General features: G+C 44.3%; 1 protein-coding gene across 16 annotated transcripts in view; it reads left to right on the top strand.

Annotated features, from left to right (window-relative positions):
• MICAL2 (microtubule associated monooxygenase, calponin and LIM domain containing 2) overlaps positions 1-23,518 on the top strand; it is a 132,903-nt gene that overhangs the window by 73,302 nt on the left and 36,083 nt on the right. For 10 of the 16 annotated variants that reach the window (XM_071808890.1, XM_071808888.1, XM_065838295.2 and 7 more), the window contains 5 exons: positions 189-296; positions 734-814; positions 2,225-2,411; positions 3,404-3,492; positions 3,812-8,381. In XM_071808890.1, coding sequence (XP_071664991.1) covers positions 189-296; positions 734-814; positions 2,225-2,411; positions 3,404-3,492; positions 3,812-4,198 — 852 coding nt within the window. In that variant the 3' untranslated portion in view covers positions 4,199-8,381. Of the gene's footprint in view, positions 1-188; positions 297-733; positions 815-2,224; positions 2,412-3,403; positions 3,493-3,811; positions 8,382-23,518 lie in introns of those variants that run through there. The other 6 variants (XM_065838296.2, XM_065838292.2, XM_065838294.2 and 3 more) reach the window with 5 other exon arrangements.

Genomic DNA, 23,518 nt, shown 5'->3' with positions numbered 1-23,518 from the left:
GGACCACACTGATCATGCATGAACATGCTTGTGCTCTGCTAGACTTTGCCTCTGCTCTTTCTTCTAGCCTCTCTTTCTCATTGTTTGCATGTTTTCAAATCATTCTTGTCCTTTTCTCATTAAATTCTTTTTCAAGAGTAACTAAAGCTCTTCCTTCTACTCTTCGTCTTCTCCCCTTTTCTGGTTAGATGACTGTAGGAAAGGTCTCACATGCCATTGGAGCTGTGGCTGAAGTTCTTGTCAATCTGTATGTGAATGATCACAGACCCAAGCCACAGCTTTCCCCCCTTGAACTGGTAAGAATGAACCCACAAAGAAACAATAACTTGATTTAAGAGAGTGGTGTTTCCAGAATGTCGTAGCAATTTAACACCCTGGTTGTGGAGCATGTTAAGCATTATGAAAAGTTTTAGTCTAACACTTATTAAGGAATCAGGTGCATATTGGCAAAATATGCTGATGTGTGAATATACTGGAAATATTGCTCACCGTGTCTTCTATTTAAATTTTTATTACTTGCCTTATGAATTAAAACTTCAGGAGGCTTTTATTAAATGTAATTACTGGTACAGTTACTAGCAGAAGACATTTATTAATCAGGGTGGCTTCTAAAGAAAGTTTTGTGCAATACATGTTTATACAGTTATTTTTAGCTCACAAATGCTGAGTCGCTGTGCCTCATTTTGAAGAAGAGCTGGTTTTAAACTCTGACACTGTTCTGTGTTGAATTCAGAAGCGGTCTCTGGACAGAGCTACAGGTTCTTGCCCCATTCCTCAGTCTCCATCTCCTGCCTCTGCTGCTCAGAGCTGTCAGGTATTGGGAAGTGAAGTAAGGTCTTGTGTTGTAATGGTGACACTTACCTATTAGCCAGCACTAAACTCCGATTGCTTCCGATTCATTGTAACTTTCTGACCTGTTCTATTAACATATTTTTTAAAGTGCGTGTGTGTGTTCTTCCATTTGCATGGTTGTTCATTTGGAAAGTTTCGTGTAGTTCATACGCTGAAATGATCCGTCACAGAAAAATGGATCACTAATGGCAGATTTGGAATGGGATTCTCAACTTATAAACACAAGAGTGTGACTCGTGACAATGACAATCGTTAACTTGCACTTAACATTAAAAAATTGTTCTGAGGCCGCCCTTTGCTGGCAGATTAAAGATGAGTTGTGTGGACTGTGTGCTCCTGCCTGAATGTGCCTGGTTTCTGCCAAACCTGGGCCTCCTCTGTCCCCTGTGTGGTGCCGTGGCAGTGGGGGGAAAGGGAGGGAGGTGGTGGCGGCTGTGGTGGATACAGGATGCTCGTCTGCACCGACCTACAGCTTAGCGCAATGCAACAACGCAAAGTAACGTCCTCATACCTGCCTCTAATAAGAAAAGGGAAGCCTAGTGGCATCTAAGCCATTTATAATGTATTTTTCTGTACCGTTTGCATGTATATCCAGAGAGGATGAGATTTGTGGCAATTAAAGAATGTTAATTGCCAGCCCAAATTCAACAAAAACTTTCAAAATAGGTACAGGTTGTTAATATAGATCATATTTTAAAGTTCAATGAGTTAAAAATATTCTGGCTGTCTGTGGTAGGAATTAAATCGATTTTTTTTAAAACAAACTAAGCCTTAGCTTGGGCTGATCTCAGTAGGAACATGGCTGAGAGGGGAAGCACATCTGCAGCGACGTAGGTGGTAGTTCAGACACCAGCACTGAAGACTGTCAGGTTTTGTCCCTGGAATTTAAAGCCCGTGTCTGCATTTTCCTCTGGACTGTGCACGAACTGCGTGTTTCCTTGTCTCCAAACGTGTGCCCGCTGCTGGAGGTCGGCAGCTCGGCCTTTGCCCTCTGCCCAGGAGCACCGATGCCCACAGCCCTGAGACGCGGGTGCCAGGGCCAGCGCGGTGAAAGAGCGTGTGGGGCTGACACTGCTCTTGTACCTGAGCAAACCCAAAATGTTGGTGAGCTCCCACGGGGAAGCTGGATGCAATCCAGCTGAAAATTCACCCTTCAGAGTCCTTCTGATGTCTGATAAATGAATTACTGCCTAAACCTACAGAATCGCAGAAAATGAGTAATAAAAAAGCTGACTGATGCTTATTTTAATTGTGTGTGGAGGGGGCTGTGTAAAACTTCAAGCGGCTAAAGCAGCTGCCCACTTAATAAGAATTTATATCTGGATGTAGTGCAGCAGTTTTATGTCCATTTCTATTTTTTATCTCTTAACAGGGATCTCTGCGAAAAGAATTTCCTCAGTCTATTGGGGGGAGTGACATTTGTTATTTCTGCAAGAAACGGGTATATGTTATGGAGCGGCTGAGTGCAGAAGGCCACTTCTTTCATAGGGAGTGCTTCAAGTGTGAAATATGTTCTACAACACTCCGTTTAGGAATTTATGCCTTTGATGTTGAAGAAGGTAATATAGGAGCTATTTAAGAATATTTTAGAGTGTCCAAGTATCAATGCTTTTAATGGAACTAAGGAAAAAGGCCTGGCTGAGTAGCTCGGTCAGGGGGAGGTCTGCCAATTCTGTTGTTTACGTCCAAGCTGATATTTGAGTCCTTGTACTTGCAGTTCTAGTCTTTCAAAAGAATCAAGTTATGACAGACCTGAGCTTTAAATAAAGAAATCCTCAGTAGAAAATAAGTCAATAAAATGTAGCTTATCCAATTACAGGTCAGAGCTGGGGGGGTGGAGGGAGGAGGATAATTTTTCTCCAACAATACAGAATTATTCTTATCTCTTACTTATAGTCAGCCATTAAATAATGTGATCTATAAGGATAAACCATGATAGTGGCAGATTTACATGGATGGGGGAAATATAGGTTATTTCTTTCAAGATATTATGACTTGGGAGTTGAAAGCTGTAGTACTGGCCAAGCAGCAGTGTAATTTATTCCAGTCTGCTGTACAATGGGGGGTTCAGATCTTGGGCACTCAATCCCACCTACAGCCTGGGCTTAAGGGATGGGAAATTATTAAACTGAATTGAAATTCTCTTGCCACTTCCAGGTGATTTGAGTAGATTCAAGTATTAACATGATCTCCTATTAAGGGATTAAGGTTCAAGACCAGAGGTGGTTCTTCTGCAAAGATTTTTTTAATTGATTATTTGACTTTTTGCTGCTTGATGTCTTGTGTTGGTTTGTGACTTGTTATTTATAGAATCTTGTTTGTCTGCTATTTATTAACCTTAAACATGTGTAGTAAATAAATGACCTCACCTTATTTATCAAGTGTGTGAATCTGTGAACTATAAAAGAAACTCATACAGAGTCAGTGGCAAGTTTCCCATTCTTTTTGCTGCCCAACCATTAATTACCCTGATTTCATCCTTTTATAGATGCAACAGTGGGGCTTCAGTCCATAAATGTATAGATAAAATAATTTATTCTTTCTCTTGTAGGTAAATTTTACTGTAAACCTCATTTTAAGCACTGCAAAATCAGTAGTAAGCACAGAAAGAGAAGAGCAACATTACAGCTCCAAGGAAAGGTACGTATTGGCTATATTACTAATGCAGGAAATGTTGAGGCAGATTTATCTGGAACAAGGTGCAGTACTCATTTATGTATGTGTGTGAGATATATTTTCTACATGATGTCCAGAAGCAGTAAAATCAATACTAATATATAACCTTCTGGTTCTGTCAATGTGGCATATTTATATCCTGGTTCTCAATGGAAATTAACTTTTTCTATACAAAGTAAAGTTGAACTGACGAGCAATTGGAAATGAAAAAAATATATATATAGAAACTGGATTTTCCATTTTTAGAAGCAGATTTAACAGTTCTTTTGATGCTTTCTATAAGGAGACAGCAGAAGCGTGGAAGAAAGAGGAACCCAAACCCACAGAGACCACCACAGAAAGCACTTTGTCTACTGCAGGCAGTCCAGAGGACAGGTCCCCAGGTATCCTGACTTCCTTCTTTAGGGGCACGCTAAGCTGGCCCCTGCGGGTGACAAGGGATCTGCTTGACATTCCCAGACGCCTGTCTAACTGGATGCATGGTTTTCTGCACGCTACCAATCTTCATTTCAGGGACAATGCATATAACTATACCTACTTGTACGAACTCTTGAGCCTTGGTGTGCCATTCCTCTGTGCTCTTCTAGAGGTACTTGCTCATATGTACCGGGAAGCAGAGCTATCACTTGAAAATGTGCTTGAATGGGTGAAAAAATTCTATAGGGTTTAGATTCTTCTGCGTGTCTTGCTCAGTTGTGCCTTTCAGATTTTCAAAATGAACAGCCTCGCTATTTTCTGTCTTGATTTTTTTTTTGTTGCTTTTTTTTTTTCCTTTTCACACAATTTAATGTGTGACAAATGAATGATGGATTCCTCGAGAGACAAACGAGGTGCAATGAAAAGTTTCAATATAAAATGTACTGTATGTTAGAGCATGAAGGGCAGTGTCCAGACACATTTCCAGAACACGGACACAGATGAAGGATATTTTGTAGACATTTTTTTTCCTCCCTGTTTTATCCTGTGGTCAGACCATTGGGGGTTCATACATCTTAAAACCATTCGTCTCCCCATCCCCATTTTTTTTTTTCTTTGACAAAGAAAGAACGCATGTTCTTTCAGATGTTTGGGGAATACTTGTGACAAATGACTGGGTTTTGAAACCTGAATATGGCGCATACTTTTTTTTTTCTTGCTTTCATCTTTGCTCTGGGTTATGAGGTTTATAACTTGCATGAATATGTGTAAAAAAAGTATTAATAATAATTGTACTTGACTCACATTGCTCCTAGTCATGCCTTTTACATTTCTTACATGTGATAGATACCCTTTGTTGATAATGGGTATAATCTGTACTACTAATTTATTTGAAGTTTTGAAATAAATTTGAAGAGCAAATCTTAGTTGAGTGAAGGCTTGTTTGAAACTGTAAGTCAAAGAACTGGTGCTGTAATTAGACCCGACTTATTCCTCAAGTGGAGGCTTCCCCACGAGGTAGCTGGCTTGAGGAATATCAGTTCATGGAGCACTCGTCTGTAACTGAAATCACTGCTGTTGTGCCTCTGGCTGGGCACCACTCCTCTTGTCATCTGGGATTTTTTAAAATACAAGTTTAGAACAAATAACCCAACAAACGTATTCTAAGGAGATTACTTCTTAGTTGGATATTTCATTTATTTCACTGTATAAAGCTGATAGCGGAAAGGTGAATTTCTATTATCTGGAGCAGCTGTTAAGGTAAATTCTTTTCAGATGTCTCTCAACAAGGTCTACCTTAATCAGAAGGTGTTGGGACAGGTTAAATAAACTATTTAACAGCAAGGAGGCACCAAGATCCCAAATTCTGATTTACTTTCAGCCTAGTTAGGAAGTGAGGTAAGCACGTTCCCTGCCTCTCAAATACTTAAATGTTTAAATTTAGAAGTTGAGCAGGAAATAGGTAAATACATAAACATGGTAATATGTGTAGCCTAAAATTAAAAGCATCTGTGGCATTTATTTCTAGCCAAAAGAATATGGCTTAAATAATAGGAGTAACGTTGCGTTCAGTTAGTACCAAAGTTGAGGATCACCTTCCAGTGGTCTTAGTGACTGTACTGCTTATGGGCTGCCAGTCTTTTTATTTTGTTTGTAACGTGATGTGGGAAAAGATGATTTGAATTGTTGTGGCTTTTTTTTCTTGATTACTAAAGGAAATATGTCTTTTGTTTAAAATAAATTGCAAACTGAATTTTTCTTCTAGATAGTTTGACTTTCTTGAAACAATGAAGATAAACCTTTTCACATTTTAAATTACTTATGTATTTTGGGGAAAAAAATTGTGAAGTATATGCACAGAACTTGAAAAAGTGCTTGAAGAAAATTGTTAGGTGTAAGGTGGTGTGTGTTTCAAATAAATGGCCATTAATGCTCAAACATGTATTCAGCAAAACTTTGCTAGAATATTGACTGGACACAGCAGCGATTATAGTAACATGGCGGGAATCTGTATATATGTAAAGAAATGTATCTGTACCTCTTTTATAGCATTTAAAAGAAAAAAACTACTTTGAAATGCGTATTTTTTAACAATTTGCTAATGATGGTGATTCTTTCCCCCCTAAAAAGGAAAGAAATTGCAGTGTGATTTACGGTGTTACTCCTGCAACACAGCAAACTGCAAAGTGCTATAATTTTACAATTTGGCTTGCCATCAGTTTTTATTTCAGTTTGTCAACAGCACAATCTTTTGGAACATTTTTTTCATGGAATTTTCTCCCACTGTTTTCCAAGGGAAATTTCCCGCTTTTCAGGAAAGTGAGCATAATGGTGAACTGCCAGGAAATGGGGATATAGTAACAATATTGGAAATCTCTGATGTGCAATGTATTTAAAGCAAATTAATCTTACCGGTAGCAAGTTTAAAATTAAAAAATAGAAAGATGGTCTTGGCTTTATATAGGTTTATATAATGAGGAATAATATTCCCACATTCCCACAACAGAATTCAGGGGCTCGCATAATGAACACATTTTCCTGGGGAATCTTAGTTACATGGCATATTCCACTGGGAGTTTGTAGGTGGTTCTGCAACTTTGGGAATGGTTTTTTTTATTGGTATCAATCTAATTGGTAGATTTTGTTAAATCTCTTCATCTTAGTGTTCTGCTAGGAAGATTCGTACCTATTTATCCTCATTCCTGATTTAATGAAAAACAGGCGATTTCATTTTGGCCAATTCTTCTTTGTGCCTACATAATCTTTCCGATGCTTTCCTGCATAACCAAGTTAAGTTCTGTGTTTTTTCTTTTTCCTGCTGTCTTTTCTGTCAATCTCCCTCGTTGCTTTTAGTCCAATTCATCATTCCGGTCCTGCACCCGCTCACTGGCTGAAGCCTTTCTGCTCTCAGGTGATTTTTTTCTGCTTGCCACTTCCAAAGTTGTGTGACTAACACTGTTGTTTGACAGCATTTCATTGCGCCTTTGTTTTAAAGGCTTTTGGAGCAAACTGTGTGTGTCTGGTATGTTAATGGATGCAAGCTTTGGCATGATCATTTAACCTGTTGCTGAGTTCACGGTTCTAGAAAAGGTAACGTCTGCTCTCTGTAGAGAATGTTTTTCTCTCTGTGTCTGTGCATGTGCAGTTCTTTGTGCCTTTAAGGTAAGTTAGGCAAGTAAATTGTTTCTTGAAATAATTAGTTAAAGCCTCATTTCTTTCAAACTATTGAAGGAAAGGTTTAAAATAAGGTCAGGCCGAGATTAAACAGCTGATTCTCCTGATTAACATGAGCACCTATTTCCATGGAGCTCAAGCACACAGTGGGCAAGCAGCGTTTGAGCACTGCAGTGCTTTCTAAGCGCTCTGCTTTCATACTGGAAAAGTACAATATAAAAGGATTCTGTTGAAAAAGTAGCCAAAGTGATGCACATTCCAGTCCTTCACCCAAAGTAATGTAGCAGGCAGGCCTAACAGCAATACATGTGCATGCTGGTTTTGGTCTGAAATATCAAAATGCCAAGTTTATATAACCAGAGTGTTTTGGTTTGAATTGTTTTGTTAACTAATTAACTAGGCCCCATTTGCCACTTTGAATGGATTTGTCTTGCTGCATGAGACATTGCTGCTACCCTCCATGACAAATTCATGCCATTATTTTGTAAGTTATTTTTTACATAAGTTCCGATATATATTATCACATGTGGATAATCTAGAAGGAGAGGTGAATCCAAACCAAGGGCTCAGGCTGGCAAGGAAGTGCACTGAGGTTTCTGTTGTGCCCCAGCCTTCCCTGCCGAGCGTCCCTTCTGGAACTGATTTAAGCAGCAATTTTCATTAGTGGCCAAACATCCTCCGCCACTTGCCCCGTTTCGCACGCCTCAGTCAGGGGTGCAGAAGGGCTGCAGGGTGCGAGCCCAACTCTCCTTTTCTTGCTGACCTGTGTGTTTATGTGACTAAAGCAATTGGATTTATTTGTGTGGGTATCCTAAAATGTCTTGCTGGATTTGAAAGTCACCGTGCTGTGCCCACACAGAAACCTCTCTGTATAAAGTGTCACTTCCTGCACAAATGGTTAGGACGTGACTTCCTATGTATTTCAGGGCTACGGTGTTTTGTTACAAAGCTCAGCATGCTTTGAGATGAAGGTTGTGACGTAAAGGTCTGCCATTTCAAACCGTTTCCCATTGCTGTGTCTTGTACCCTCTGTTGCAGAGTCTTCCTAGCTCTTCTGGCCAGTGAGGATTCTGTCCTTCTCCTAAATCTTCTGTCTTCATTTTACTTTATAATATTAACAGAATATTTTTACTAAATAGTTTTTAATGCTGTATTTAAATTTTCACATGGAATTTCTGTATTTTGCACACAGTGAAAATTGTTTTAGCTTTATTTATGATATCTGCTGTAAACAAAAATAAATGTAGTTCTTTATAAGTCTCCTTGTTTCATCTCTTCCTTTTAACAGTATTTCCTGAGGACAAAGGCTTAATAGTGACTTCACACTCGTCTTGCAAATTCCTCTTCTGGTGGATGCTGTTGTGTTATCTCTGACCCAAAGGCCAGAGAGTTTCACTTTGGTGGTATAATCGCATGTGTGTCCCTTTTGAAAGGGATAAACACCGGGGTCATTGACAAGTTATCCCATCTGCTGCAAATCAGGAGGTGCCTGGTGTTGGGATTTATCCTTCCTGGGAACAATAAGTTGGTGTTGGTGAGCATGGGGGTTGCTTGTATCACACACACAAATGGCACTTGTCCTCTTCTCTTTGACTTCTGTTACCTTTCCTTAGGTTTTTGTTTTACGTATTAAGGAATGTCATAAAGGTCATGCTGAGTTAATGTGTTTGGGATCTCACGTCGTTTACGGGAAAAGCAGGGAGTAGCTATGGGTAAAGCTTTACCTTTGCTGCTGGCTCTGGAGTGCTCTTTGCAAACTCCCTGGACCCCTGGAAGCTACAACTAATGGTGACCTATTATCTGTTAACAGTGGCCTTGTCTCACTTTTTGAATTTCTTTTCCCTTCCTTTGCCCTGTCTTGACTTTTTTAAATGTTTGGTTTTGTTTTTAAAGCTGGTGGTGTGGTTCTTTGTAAACAGCAGGTTCTCCAAAAGAACTTTCCTAAGTCTTCCTGCCCTTCATCTTCTTACTTTTACTTGCTCTGCAATTCTTATGCTATAATATCTTCCTTTGTACTTCAAGGAAAAAAAACCGAAACCCAGAAAGAATAGTCTCAATAGCCTAATGGAAAAATTGTGTGATATATATATTTTTAAAGTTAATTCAAACTGAGCCTCACTAGGTTTGAACAACAGAAATTAATTATTTTGAAGTGTTGCTAAAGAACAACAAAGACAAACAAATGTTAATTCCCAATGACCTATTCCATCTTCCTTGCCAAAGAAAAAGCCACTACGCACAGTAGAAAGTTTGCTGGCCGAGGGGGAGATGATTTGCATGATGAAAACATACGGCAACAAATACCATTTAAGACAATACTTGGCACTTCCTTAATTGCAATGGACAAAGCAATTCAGGCAAAACTCAATTTCTCTTTGCACAATATACAGTTTTGGAGCAGGCTCATTTCTGCCATCTTTAATTGATCATCTGAAGCAGAAGCAGTGGCATGGCAACATCAGAAGAGGTTTTTGTGTCCGTAGAAGGTGATGATTTGTCTGGCATTAAGCTTTGAGAGGCATCAGATGTTCATGCTGTTCTCATAACGTTTCACTTATTCCTGCTAAAATAACAGTGCTGTAGCTTGGAATTGGGGTTAGCAGTCTAGATTTGTTGTGTTTCTCCTGGTGATGCAGAAGGCCCCAAAATTCCAATCATTAGCAAATCCTATCGCTAGAGGGATGTACATACAAGTAAACATTCCATGCCCTGGAATACTTGTGGCCGAGACAGGACACGGAGTACAGAAAAGAAATAAAATGGTCAAAATGGGCAATGTGAGGGGAGCAAGGTTTTTAGTTCCCTCCCAGTCAAAACCATTACACAATAAAACTAAATATTCCTTGTTTTGCTCCTAGTGATGCCGCTGGAGGAGGAGCCCAGTGGGTTGAGTTCTGTGTGAATTTATCTTGCAAGTTACTTGATGTTATAGATGCCATTATAATGCTGGGAGTGCAGAGATGATGTTTGCTGTGCCTGGCAGGCTCTGGAGCTGCTCTGTCGTTCCTCCTGTTTCTACTGGTTCCAGTGGGCTCTGAACTCGTCTGTTGCCACCAGGGCTATTTGGTTTGGAAATACATACACAGATGGGTTTTTTTAAAAGCCAGGCTAATCTCTCATTCTCCAAGCAAGATATCTGCTCATGAAAAGCAAACATGTCCGGTTCTGTAACGGTGACCTTCGTTCATTAGAATTATGCTAATGTTTTATAATGAAAAAGATCTTGCCATTTTTAAACATACTTGATTTGAAAAAAGGAATACAAAAAACCTTCCTAAAATTGCTCAAATTCAAGTGTCGGCCTTTCATTAGCTCTACCAAGAATGATTTCTATTCCTTTCAGTTTCTTCTAGATTGCTACAGCTATAAAATGCCAGGGAAAGTTGCTTTTGTATGTATTCCAACCTCAAGCAAGGGCTATGGTTGGTGTTTTCCCACAACATTACGACAATTAGTTACTATAATTGGCTTTAATTCACTTCTGGCTCACTCCTTCCTCACATTCCAATCAAAACAAAGAGTTCTGAAATGCACTGAATTTTGCATTAATATTTATATTTTCGAAGGCATGACATGTTTTCAGATGAATTGATACTTCTTTTTGCATGAAAGATCATGCTACTGAAGATCTGAAGATGTTAGGTATTAATGCTTGAGCCAATTCTACAGATTAGTCATGTAAATATCTCCCCAAGTCTCTTTACTTTTCTTCATGTACTACGTTAAAAAGAAGGTACGCTTTGATCTCATCAGGTGGTGGGCTCCAGATTTGTTTGAAATGGATGGAATTTCTGATACTTTTTTTTTTTTTAAATGTGAAATTACAAAGAAATTTGCATGTTGCTGTAGTCTTGCGTTTGCTCTTTCAGGATTTATTCTGCAGGTATTCATTCACGTCTTTGTTTAAAGGTTTTTGGTGCTTTGAATTTGTGTGCAAAAAATACTGTGTTGACAGACACTGATCACTCTAGAGACTGAAACTGTTGTCGCCACACTCCGAATTCACAGTTACTACATGCATTAATATACCAGACCACCACAGATTGCTCTGATAAATTGTGTATTTACTCTAAAATTATCGTGTGTTATCATAGCAGTTTTTGTTTGAGAAGCAATTTTCCCTGAAGATACACATCCAGCATACCTACTAGGTTTTCAGTGAGTTGCTTTTTCCTTCATTAGTTTCTGCATAGTTTGTATTAGAGCATTAGCGTGCACTGTCCTGGGTGCGTTCACGACTCGTGTGCTTTGCTCTATGTCTTGCTTTGCCAACTTCAAATTCCTTGGTTATATTTTGTGCCTAAATTCAGAAGTGGCTCTTTATCAAGTAAGCAATAGATACTTTGAAGAAGTGTTTCACTGCTGAAGAAGTTGTGTAGGGGCTGGCATGGGCCCATGGGGGAGCAGGACAAGACTGGGTCCTGGCATGGGGACAGGAGGATGAGTGGCAGAGGAGCCTGTCACTGGGCCATGGCTGGAGAAGGGGCAGCAGAAGAGCATTTGCAGGTGCTGGTGGTTGGAAACCAGACAGGTGATCTGGCCCCATTGCCACAGGGAGCAGCATGCCACCCCATGGAAATGCCTGTGACCTTTATTCTTTGCTATTTGGTAGCCATCGTAAGGTGGAAATGACTTCTGTAGGCGTATGAAACAAACATGAGGAAAAAGGAGGAGAAATGTGTCAAGAACTGAAATCTGTGGAATGTCAGACGTCCTATCTTTTACAGGAGTTGTTTTTCAAGGACAGAAATCTGCCTGGCGGTTCCTGAGGTATGATGAAAACTCAAAGTTTGGATAGGACATCAGTTTGGGAATGCTGGTTAGAAGCCCTGTAGCCTCTGAAAGCAGATCTGTGAAATACCTTCACGGGATATCTTCCATTTCAAACTCAAACACAGGCGATCCTCCCATGCAGCCTTACGTGTTTTGAAGCTCAGGGCACAGCTGAAGCTGTAGCAGGTTTAAGCTCAGATTTCACTCCCGTGTGGTCTGGTAACCCGTGTCTTAGAGGAAAACCAAGGTGTAACCAAGCTGGAGGTGCCGTAGTACCCCCATCCCCTCTCACAGTGCTCCCCTGCCAAGTGCTTTCTGCTCTGTATCTCATCCTGGTGCTGGCTGGATTCATTTCAGCTGTGCATCTGCAGCACCGGTATAAAGACGCCTTCCTTCTGCCCCACAGCTTTCTTAAAGCACAGCTGTATTGTAAGCAGAACTCATAAATCATTTTTTTTTTAAATTATTATACACTAAGAAATCAGAGAGACAGTAAAGTGTGCTGGGTGTGCTACAAACCAATTTGTGGTCTGCCGACTGAATTTCTTAATGCTGGGTTTTGGTGCCAACTGGTGTTCGCTTTCACCATCAGAGCTGCCTACGTTTATGAGTAACTCCACTTTCAAATTGTTCACTCCTGCTGTTGCCTTAGTCAGCAGCTCCATACAAGGCCAGGCAGAGTCCATTCATCCTGGGAATGAATTATGGGATGACACAGTTTAGTGGCAGGCAGAGAGCCTCAGGATTGCCAGGGTGCAAGTTAGGCTGGGGTCGTTTCGGGGGCACTGTGTTGTGTTGGGCCAGTTGCAGAGTGGGGAAGGTGAACCCTGTGCCAGCCCTGGGTGCGCGGGCACCCGCTGAGAAGAGCAGCACCTGGGATTTCGGTGGTGGTTTCCACCTGAAGACCTAAAAGCCCTTTGCCAGTGCTGAATGGCTGGGGCAGCTGTGGGTAAGTACTGCTCCTGCTTCACAGCCATCGGGGAGCGTCACAAAAACGTGATGATGTGTCAGAGGTGCCAAAATATCACATCCCAACTGCAGGTTACAACACCCAATTCCAGTAGGTTTCCTTCTTCCTCCTCCCTGATGAACATGGCCCTCATGCAGGTCTGCAATGTGGGCAGGACTGTAAGAAATCAGTGCTTTCTTACCTGCTTTTCCCTGAGCTGCAGGGCAGTTGTGGCAGGGTCCCCTTTTGCTGCCAGGGGTGGGCATGAACCATTTCTTAGCCTCTCCGAGGGCCCAGCCAGGGAGTCTCCACCCAGTCATCCATCAGACCTTGTTTGGTGTGGGGTGACCTCCGAGCTGGGTGGATCAGGGTGCTCTTCGGGATGTTTTCTGGACCAGCCTCCCAGCAGAAGCTTTCTTCCCAGCCACCACTACTCTGGATGTGTTGTGGTCCAAAGCAGAAAGCTTGGTTTCATTTTAGAATCTGTTGTTTCCTGGCTCTGTTTCTGTTTTCATCTGCTTTTGAGAATGTTCTCTGGGTTTGTATTAGTTAAAGTTTTCCTACTTCGGTTAGCTGGGCAAGGCTCAGTCCCTCGTTCTGCTTGTGCAGGGCTCCCGTTTGGTCTGACGTGCCTTATCTGAGAAACACTCTGGGAGCTCTCACCGTACCTTGCTTGAAAATGAACTTCCCTCTCATGACTTAAAACTGGTTAAAAAGGAGGAGGGAGGATAAACGTGAACACTTGTGGCTGCTTATGCCATGGCGGCGTTGATCTGATGGGGAGGCTGAGCAGCTGCCTTGGTTGGGGATTTTTCAGTGGAGCATCTTTGACCATTTTTGTCCAAGACGGGCAGCAGCACGCACAGAGCAGCCGCTCCCGAGCAAAGCTGATAAAACGCAGCTGCCCTGAGCCAGCTGGTGTCCGAGGCGCTTGGCCCAGCGTTCCCAGTGGGGAGGGGGATGTTTTTTGGCAGAGTTCAGGCTTTGTGCTGTTGCGGGCAGCACAAGCTCTGCCCAGGGTGGGGGGGAAGCAGCCTATCCGGCCCAGCTGCCCCCAATGGGGACTTGGCTCTGCCTAAATTTGGCTGGTTCCTGAGCACTTGTCATCTCCTTGTCAGGTCACAGTAGTGTGATTTGCCTGACGCTGGTTTGGCAGATGACTCAGGAGCAGCAGCCTGTACAGAAAGTCAGGCCGCTTTGTCAAATGGGACTCGCCAGGATGAATAACACCTCCTGCTTACGTCTGTTTGTTGGCTCTGGTGTTGTCACTGGGGGCACTGAGATGCTGGAGTGATCAGTGCCTTATAAACAGTAATCCTAGAAGGTGCCGAGAGCTGTCTGTGAAGCCCTGTGGGTGGACGCTAAGTCCCTTTTGGAAAGGGCCGCTCCTTTGCCGCGTGTGCGGTGACACGCTGCTCCCGGGCAGGTTTCTGCAGGGAACTCATGCCAGGGACTGTCACAGGACCATGGTGGTTTTTCATCAGCTAAGCAAAACCCATTGCAATTGCACCGCCAAGCGTGGCGTAACATGGGAATAGGTTTCAGTGCTTCTGTGCACAGCACTGAATTGGCATGGTGTCTGTGACACACCGGTGTGTAACTCAGCACCTTTCCCTCGTTAAATGGGGCTGGTGTGTTGGCAAAGCCTCTGGGACTCGGAGGGGGGTTGTGATGATGCATTTATCTATTTTGGAGTAACAGAGGGATCTTGCCTGGTGCTAGGCTACATTTAGCAGTTTGTTAGTCATGGAGGCACAGTAAACAGCTCTGAGATTTGAGCTTGCAAAAATCTGAGCCTGAGCTTTTTGGCAGAGCAGTCTAGAAGGGCTGGCATGGCCTGGCCATGCCGGGCAGTGCGCGGTGGCGCCGAGACCGTGAGACGGCGTCAGACCTGGATTTGGGTCTGCACAGCTCAGTGCCCCATGCAACTCCTCCCTCGGTCCCTGCGGGGATGGGCAGTGACACCCAGTGATGCTGGAGGGGTTTGCTCTCTTCCAGCATGAGGTGATGGGCCCATGCAGCTGTGCTGCTCTGGTTTAGCTTGAGCAAAGCCAGCACAGGTGGCTGGTAGCTATGGGGGAGACCTGCCCTATATTTCTGTGGGTATGAAGTGCCTTAAAATCACTTCAGGAGAAAATGACTAACAAAAATAATTGCAAGCTTTAAGGATATTCACATAGCTCGTGTCTATAATATGCAGCATATTACAGACAAGAAAGACCTCTCCGCTGCTGTGCTTGGCTGTCAGCTTTGTCCTTGTACCTGAGGGAGGAAGGCAAAGATAGTCACTAAAGCACTTGAGATCCCTGTGTCCCTGATCCCTCCTGCTGAGAGATTTCTCCATCCTTGTTTTGGGATGAGTTGTGGGGCTGCCCCTGCTGCAGAGCTGTATCTTCAGCACTGCATACATGGTCTCTCTGTCATGCTCCCTTCTTGGCCATTCCTGCTAGGCACAGAGCCTTTGCAGGTGGGTTGTGCTGCTTGAAGGTGTTGTTAGATGCTGAAATGCATCCAGACCAGTTAGTATGCTGTCTCAAAAAGTAATTAAAAAAAAAAAAAACCATAAACAAAAACAGGGCGGAGAGGCAAAAACACTTCTTGGGTTCTGGTGGATCATCCCTGGGTATTATTCTGTAAGTGTGTGAATTTTACGAGCCTGTCACTGAGAATCCCAGTAGCAATAATTTCAGTGAGCAGAAGAACCATGCTGAATGTGTCTGCTTTTTGCTAGCGTGAAGCTGTCTTGAGCCTATTTTCTGCAGTACTCGGCCAGGGAGAGTGTCTCCAGAGATGTGAAGGGAAACGTCCCTTCAGAACACCTGCGGGAGGGCTGCTGCTGGACCTGTATAAACAGGGACCTCCAAAAACCATCATTATATCCCTAATTAGAGGCTGCTACTTTGCTGAGCCATAAACAAACTCCAGTTTGTTTCTCAGATTTGATAATCAGCTCGAAACAGGCCCCTGCCCAAGTACTGGATGCTGCTCGGCAGACGTGCTGAGATGGGCGCATTTTTGTACAGCCCGTCCTCCCCTAAAGCGGGGTGAAGGATTTTGAAGGGCTGGGGCTGTGGGTGCAGGCTGGTGGTCTGCTGTGCGACCTTGCCGTGTCGTCCCAAAGGCTTGGGTTGCTGCTTTGCCTTCTCTGTTCCTTAGTATAAACTTCCCTGAGTGGTCCAGTCTGTGGTGTCTGGTGGGTGAATTCCTGCAAATCTGCCCAGAAGCCACTAACTGACTGAATATGGTCGTACCATCCAAATGGTCTCACTAACTCACCTTTAGTAAGTAAATGATCCTGATGTTTGGATTATTGGTGTTGTGGGCAAAAAGTGAAGATTCGTGCTCTTTGACCATATCTGTACAGCTGTAAAAAGGCCCAGCTCCAAGTTTTGTAAAACCCTGCTGGCATTAAAGAGACCTTGTAATGCCTTTGTCCCTCGCTGGCTGCATCTCTGACTCATTTGAGACTTGGTGCAAAATATTGCTCTCTCTCAAATGCAAGGGTGAGCTGGCACAATATTGAATTGAGAAGACACGGCATGACACTTACTGGAGAATAGAAGTGTGTTTTACTGGAAAGATGTGCACATATCTCTGGGGTATGCAGGGGGTGTTTGGCCAAGCCCATATGTTGCAGTGAGTTGTGAACAGCCCTGAGCTCTGGGTGAGCGTTGACCCAGATGCAAGCCCTGCAAATAGAGCTATAGGGATACTTCTCAGTTACCAAATGGTTTAGCTAAATCCTTTCCCTGTAGGGAAAACAGTTGTTTCTCTCCCAGTGCAAGGAGGATGAGGTGGGCTTTGTAATACAGACAAAGGAGAAATTGTTTATCTGAATTTTTTGTTGTGTTTTAGTGGGAGGGCCAAATGAATACACAATTGTTCTGTTCAGATCACTTACTGCCTTATTGCTGTTTAAATAACTGAAGGCAGCTAAGCTCCACTGCTTGTGTAAAAAAGCCCAAACCCCCAAAAAACTGAAGCCATGTTGTTTGCTCTCAATGCAAATCAGTCAAGGACCCTGATCAGGAGAGCTGGGGCTGAGGGGGGACTCTGGCACTGGAGAGATGGGCACTAGAGCTGGTGTGTGGAAATGGTGCTGCCTGGGACACCAGCACGCACATCAGCCGTCCCTGCCCTGGGGTTATCCTCAGAACAGAGCTGTGGCTGCTGACATGAATGCACTAGTATTTTGAGCATTACTCGGCATTATAAAGATACATATTAAAGGGCTTTAGATCTATGCATTGTTTTTTCTAGCTTTAACTCCGCCTAAGAAACAACTTCCTAAAACCCCGAGTTGCCCTTTGTGCCAGCGACTGTGGCAAAGCAGGGAAGGGAGGAAGCATTAGTATTGTTGTTGTGAAAAAGGACAGCAGAGGATAGAGAGGTTAAATCAGAAGTTTTCCAGATTTCAGTAGGATTTGGGTTTCTGGATGCTTTGGAGAAATTCCTCTAAAGTAACTGCTTATTTTGTTCAGGAAAGTAATATAACTGAGGAACTGGCCCCAAATCACCTGAGCAGAAACTTGGGTATTTCTTGAAGTGGGAAGAGGAAAGAAAAACAAAACCAACCAAACAACCCCACCAAGCACAATAAACAACCCTTTTGTCCTGCTGGGCCGCAGTCTGATACTAAAGCGAATGAAGTCACCGTAGGTTTTGGCAGTGAGAGCAGCCCTGTGCCCAGTGCTAAGGTGCAGCTGCTGGCCATCACGCTTCACCTCAGCCTGGCTCCGCTCTCCATTTTGGGACCTAAGATTTTTGTCATGTGTTTTCTAGGAGCAGAAAGTGTGAGGCTGCTTTTGTGGTACCATAAAGCTGTTCTCATTGCTTTGACGAGCAGAGCTCCTCAAAGCCCTCGCCTCTGACCAGCTCCAGCTGCTGTGGAGCCAGCAAGATGTCCCTGGCCCCAGAAACTGCCCAGCTCAACACCAGAGCCAGCTGGTAGCTGGGTGAGGGCTGTTGAGGTTTGGAGCTGGGAGCAGAGGGAAGGGAGCACCCAGGAGCCTGCTGGCTGGCAGGGGTGGTAGGGACATCACTGGGGAGAGGCAGCCAGGAGGTAGGGGACAAATTATTTAAGGCACAGTGTGCTTGGCAGGTGAGAGGAGAGAGGAGAATTGGGAGATTAAGGAAAAAGGCAATGGTGTAGCCAAAACAAAGCACTGGAGCAGTGTGATGGATGAGGAAGGATCATCATCTGAGGATGACAACCGAGCAAGGAGGATGTTAACAACGACTTAAGGAATGGAAAACTTGAATTCTCTTAATCCCACCAGATGTTCAGAAAGCAAGTTACAGTTGTGTTGAGGGTAGTCTATAAAGCAGTGTAAACACTGGGTTGCGCAGGCTGTGGAAGACCTGCTGCTCGTGTCTGAGCAGAGCTGGGACGGCTGTGCTGCCTGCTCGCTTCCCCACACCCCTGCCAGGAAAGCACCAAAGGACACTGAGGATTTGGAAATTAGCACGTTGCTCATACTGACCAGCTTAGGAAACTTCAGCACCTAAAAAACGCAGGTCAGTTGCTGTTAGGATGTTTCCACTTTAACTGGCCAGCAGCGCTCTGTGAGATACTTGCGGCGTGTGCTGCCTGTCCTTGCACTCGTACTCACATGACAGATCTGCTCTGCTGACTGCAACCTAAGATTAACGCCTTCCCATGCATGGCTTCCCCTGTTCTCCCCTGGGTAAATTATTTAAACATTTTGGCAAAGGATTAGTGGGGACTCCAGTCCGAGCTGTGCTACAGAGCAGCCGTACTCACTGCTGGAAGTCTTTGGCATGCTGAGACATAGATTGTAGGAAATCTGAAGTGAACATGATGGAAACGAAGCAAGATCTTATATGAAGGCTATTTTGAGTGACAGTTTCCTGACGACTGGGTTCTCCTCTGATAAGGGAGGTCAGTGGCACGGTACCAGTTTGCATCAGCAGGAAACGGGGCTGTGCCCTTTTCTGTCCGCAGACCGGATGCCTCTCTAGCTTTAACATTGTGTATGTTTATCTTACAAAGTCCAATTCCTCTGACTCAGTCTCTTAGCTTCTAGTAGAAAATCTCCTGTCCTGGGGAGGAAACCTGATGTAGAGCGAGAGCACTGGCTGGCCATGGAGCTGCCTGCAGCAGCACAGGCTGCCTGCGGAATCCCAGATGGGTGGCTTAGTCTACACGCATGCCCCTTCCCCTTTGGGAATAGCAATAAGTCAATTTTTGTGTCTTCTAGTGAAGAAGTGGGATGACATGGTAAGTACAGCCAGGCACAGACTTATGAAGGGACTGAAGCAGTAGTAAAATTAGGTGTCTTGGAGTTTATGTGGGAATTGCCACGTTGGTTTTAGGAGCTGAATGTCCACCTCAATCCTTCTTGAGCTTCTCCAGGGGGCTGAGGGGGTGCTGATGCATGTGCTCAGAAGTGCTGAACAACTCAAGCTTATCCCTTGTCCAGTGAGGCTCTGTCTGCCTCTCCCACAAGGACTGTTTTATCAGCCAGCTCAATATGTGACCAGAACTAATTGCAATGATCACCAGAGGTGCCAGTCCAAGGTGCTTAGCTCTCGACCTGCAGTGGGATGGGCACTGAGGCTTTAGAACCTGGCTTCCACCCTGGAGTCTGATTTCCAAAAAATCAGTGTCCTTGCACTCAGCATTGCTGTGCTGATGTCTCACTGAGGCCCTGGCTGCTGGTGCTGCGAGGGTGGGTGGCCCTCCAGGGTACACGGAGAGCTGCCACGCTCCCAGCTGGAATGGAGAGGTATGAGGGCTGCTTCGTAATTAGCCTTGCATCTGTTCAGGAGCATAAACATAAGTGTCGCCTTTGTGTAAGTAATCAGCCTTTGGGCTGCTTCAGGAGAAATTAGTTCAGACAGATTTTCTTTTTGTGCAGAATAAGAGGTTTAAAGAAGTCCCAGCTTTCTTTTTAAATTCAATGTTTATATCACACCACTTTCATATTTCTCCTTTCTGATACTCCTTTAACATTAACAGCAGTGGCAGCCAGCGGTGGGGTCCTGCAGCTGATGACCGACTGGATTGGTTTGCGTTGCTGTGCAGGGGCAGGTAACACTTGCCAGGCAGACCCTGAGCCTGCAGAGCCTCCAGGCTTCTGTTTGACTTGGCCACACGCTTTCTCTGTGGTGTTTACGTGACTCCAGCAGCAGCTCATCCCTGCTCTCTGTACTCAGTCCATACCCCTCTTGTGCTCGGGGATTGGAATCTCTCTTTTGCGGGAGCCCAGACTGCTTTTCACCACACAGCGCCTGCGTATGGGGTTGGGGTTTCAGTCCAGCACCGCGGGAAGGGCTGCTTTTTAGGAGGGACCAGTCAAACTGCATATCATCATCACAGCCTACAAAAAAACCCTGACACTTGGGCATCTGGGACATCTTTGCCTTTTTTGTTTTTCCAAGCCTGTTACCCAAAGCACAGCCCTGTGATGAGAAACAGCAGTACTAACTTTAATCTTTTCTAATGTCCTGCGGAATCTGTAACCCGCCGTTTGAGTTAATGTGCACGGAAACACCAAGGCGACCCAGTTTCTTTTTTTTTTGGAGTTGAGTGCAATGTAGTGTATTTAAATTTATATTCTGCAATAGAAATATTATGTAAATACATTAGTAGGAAGTGGTTTTGCTTCCTAACTATAGAGTGGTTTGGGTTGGAAGGGACCTTTAAGTGATCCTTTAGGGTCACCTAGTTCAACCCCCCTGCCATGTGCAGGGACGTCTTTCACTAAATCACAGTGGATGCTAAAGGCAGGATACTGATCGTAAACCTGATTAGTATCACTATGAATACAAACTTATCTTGCTCAGAAAGGGCTTGGCTGTCTAACAGATTCCTGTGAGAGCCAACTTTTAGCTGCAGAATTCAAGGAATGATAACGTGATACCAAAAAAAAAGAAAAATAAAAATAAGCAAGCACAAAAATGTAACACTTCAGAGAGAAGTGACAATGCCATCCATCACTGACATCCTGAGGTCCTTCACCAGTTCTGACTATTATGTCTGTAATGATTTAAAACCTGGATGTAATGGGCTGTTGCAAAGGGACTTGCTGACTTGAAATCTGTTCACATTCAGGAACCACGCAGGGAATTGTTTTAGGTAGTCTGTCTGTCTGTCTGTGGGTTTCGATGCTCTCCAGCTATGTGTCTGTTAGTCATAAACATGTTTTCTCCTCTTTCCTGTTAGTGTGGCTGGGGAAGCATTAATGTGCTGGATGGGGAGGCAATACGTACTGACAGTGCAAGCAAATGGCAAAACTGACTTTCTTCAACAGCCGCTTGCAGCGTCCTTGGGCAGTGCTTATTGTCAGTGTGGGTATTTGGTTTTGCTTGCTCTGATTTTCATATAAAACACAGCATCTTTTAAAAAGAAAGTTGAGTTGAAGGACTCAGGTTTTACAAATGGGCTCACGAGACTGCTTTCCTCTTCGTTTTGGGAGAGTAGACCTCATGGTCCAGCCCAGCTCTGGGCGTAAGGGGCTGTTCCCAGGAGGATTTCGTGCCCTGTGTGAGGAAGGACAGCCGTGCCCCAGTGTGGGCAGCTGTTCCCTGCTGACCCGCAGACTCTCACGCTGCTGACTGAACGCTGGGGCTTTGTGTGCGCTGCCCATGAGAGGCTTTGGGGTGAGCGGCCTGGTTGGGGCAAAGTAGAAGTCAGGCATAGAAACAGGAGAGGGGTGAATTTCTGTCCCCCAAAGGAAATGGAATCTCTACAGTCAAGAAACTTGTGGTTGCTGTGTTGCCAGTGAGCTAGACATAGAGCCTGAGCGCGTGTTTTCACATGGGAGCATCTTGCTTTGGAGGGGCAGTGAGCTGTTCCTCCTTCCTGCTTGGCTTCTTGGACATAGAAGTAGAATTAAAAACAAGCAAGCAAACAAATGAAAGAATACACACAAAACCGTAATGAGCAGTAAAATCCTGAGTTAAGCCAAAAAACCCACATTGGCTTTTATAAAGAGTGAAAAAACAGACGCCACCACAGCCTTTTGGAAAGCGCAATGCTCTGTGCCGCTTGGGAAAATCATAATCAGTAAAACTACTAAAAAAATGACCATACAGCCATGGTGCTCTGTGAGCACAAGTAAGAGAGCTTCACCAGGCCAGCACAAGAGCTGTACCTGTAGAGCAGTCATTCCTGTTACCAGCAGTTGGGCTTTCCTTGGTGATGCTTATTTTCAAACGTAGAGGGGGTGAGCACAAATGATAACTGGGAGAGGTGCAGAAGCTCAGAACACCAGTTTTCTTTTTCTGGAGGAGGCTGGGAACTACCAGAATCAGGCAAAATAAAGGTGTAGCTCTGCTGTTACAGCTTGTTTTGAGAACCTTGTTTTCAGCTCCACAGAAAAATGGTAACAGGGAAGGGAACAGTGATTGACAGACCAAGTGATCTGAGATGGGGTTGAAGCTCGGTGCAGTGCGGGATATGTATCCACAACACCTGTGATATCAGCTCCAAGAGCAGCAACACCCAGAGGTTGCTGCCTCCTGGATGTGAGTGAACAGTCATGGGTGACATCCCAGGGAGAGCCCTGGGGTCTGCAGACAGGGAATTGCTGCTCCGGCAGGTCCCGTGGGCCAGCTCTTGGGCTCTGTGGTGTATATTATCTATAATCCTTCAGGATCTGCCTGTAGCACTCTTGCTCCAGGCAGGTTTGTGTTCCATGTTAGTGCTGGGTGTTCAAGTTAAAAACCCTTGCAAAGTGGAGGACAGGATGAGTGCACTCCTGCAATATATGAAGAAGCTGCATGTTAAAGAAGAGTTTAATTGATGTTTACTAGATAGTTTGCTCTAACAGATGAGAAAACAAGCCATGTTCCAGGTCTGATTTTCTTTTTCTGCTTATACAGGTGTAAATTAGAAGCAACAGTGTTGAATTAATTGTGGTGAAAGCACCACACATGGGAGGTGAATCAAGCAAAGCCACTCTCCCAGAGCTTGGCATTTCTCCCTTTTGTACCAAGCCCCAGGTGATGCAGATGATATGTTTGTATTTGCTTGTGCAGGAGGTTGTGGATAGATGAGGTTGCCCAGAAATTAAGGATTTTACAGGGAGAGATGATCTCCTGTCTTTGGCTCTGTCTGTATCACCTGGGGTGAGCAAAGGAAACTTGGCTTTATTCTTCCTGCCTGAATGTGAATTCAGGGATGGTGCTGTTTAACTGCTGTGATGCTGTTTCTTTTCCCAAATCAGTGTCTGCATTTGCTGCACACACTCAAAAACAACCTGGGGAGCCTGTGGTTATTTTGCTCGCTCCCACTGTCCTGAACTGACCTAAAATTGCAATAAATGTCTGAAGTTCTAGCCACCCAAGCAAGGCTGGTCCATCTGTCTCCTGCCACATGCACATGTATAGCCTGAAAGGGACCATAAATCCCTACTTGTGTAGCTAGCATGCGATTTTGTTACTACTGGCACCAGGCACCCAGCCCAATGGCCATTCCACCAAGTGGAGTGAGGACCTGCAGGTGTAAAAACTGAGGCTGCCCCTGGAGTTTTCACCTCTTTGCATCCAAGCTGACAAACCCCGGGCTGTACTGGGCTGAAAGGATGCTCTTTGCCATACCGGGGTGTTGCTGCATGCAGCTCGCCCGTGGGGACAGGATGGGACCCCAGGTGGAAACTGCTGGTGGTGGCCAAGGACCACCCAAATGAGATTAGGTCCCCCCAGCAGACC

The sequence above is a fragment of the Patagioenas fasciata genome, chromosome 5 (assembly GCF_037038585.1).
Source record: "Patagioenas fasciata isolate bPatFas1 chromosome 5, bPatFas1.hap1, whole genome shotgun sequence".
NCBI lineage: Eukaryota > Metazoa > Chordata > Aves > Columbiformes > Columbidae > Patagioenas > Patagioenas fasciata.
Note: the sequence above shows the minus strand (reverse complement) of the source record. Positions and strands in the feature narration are given on the sequence as shown.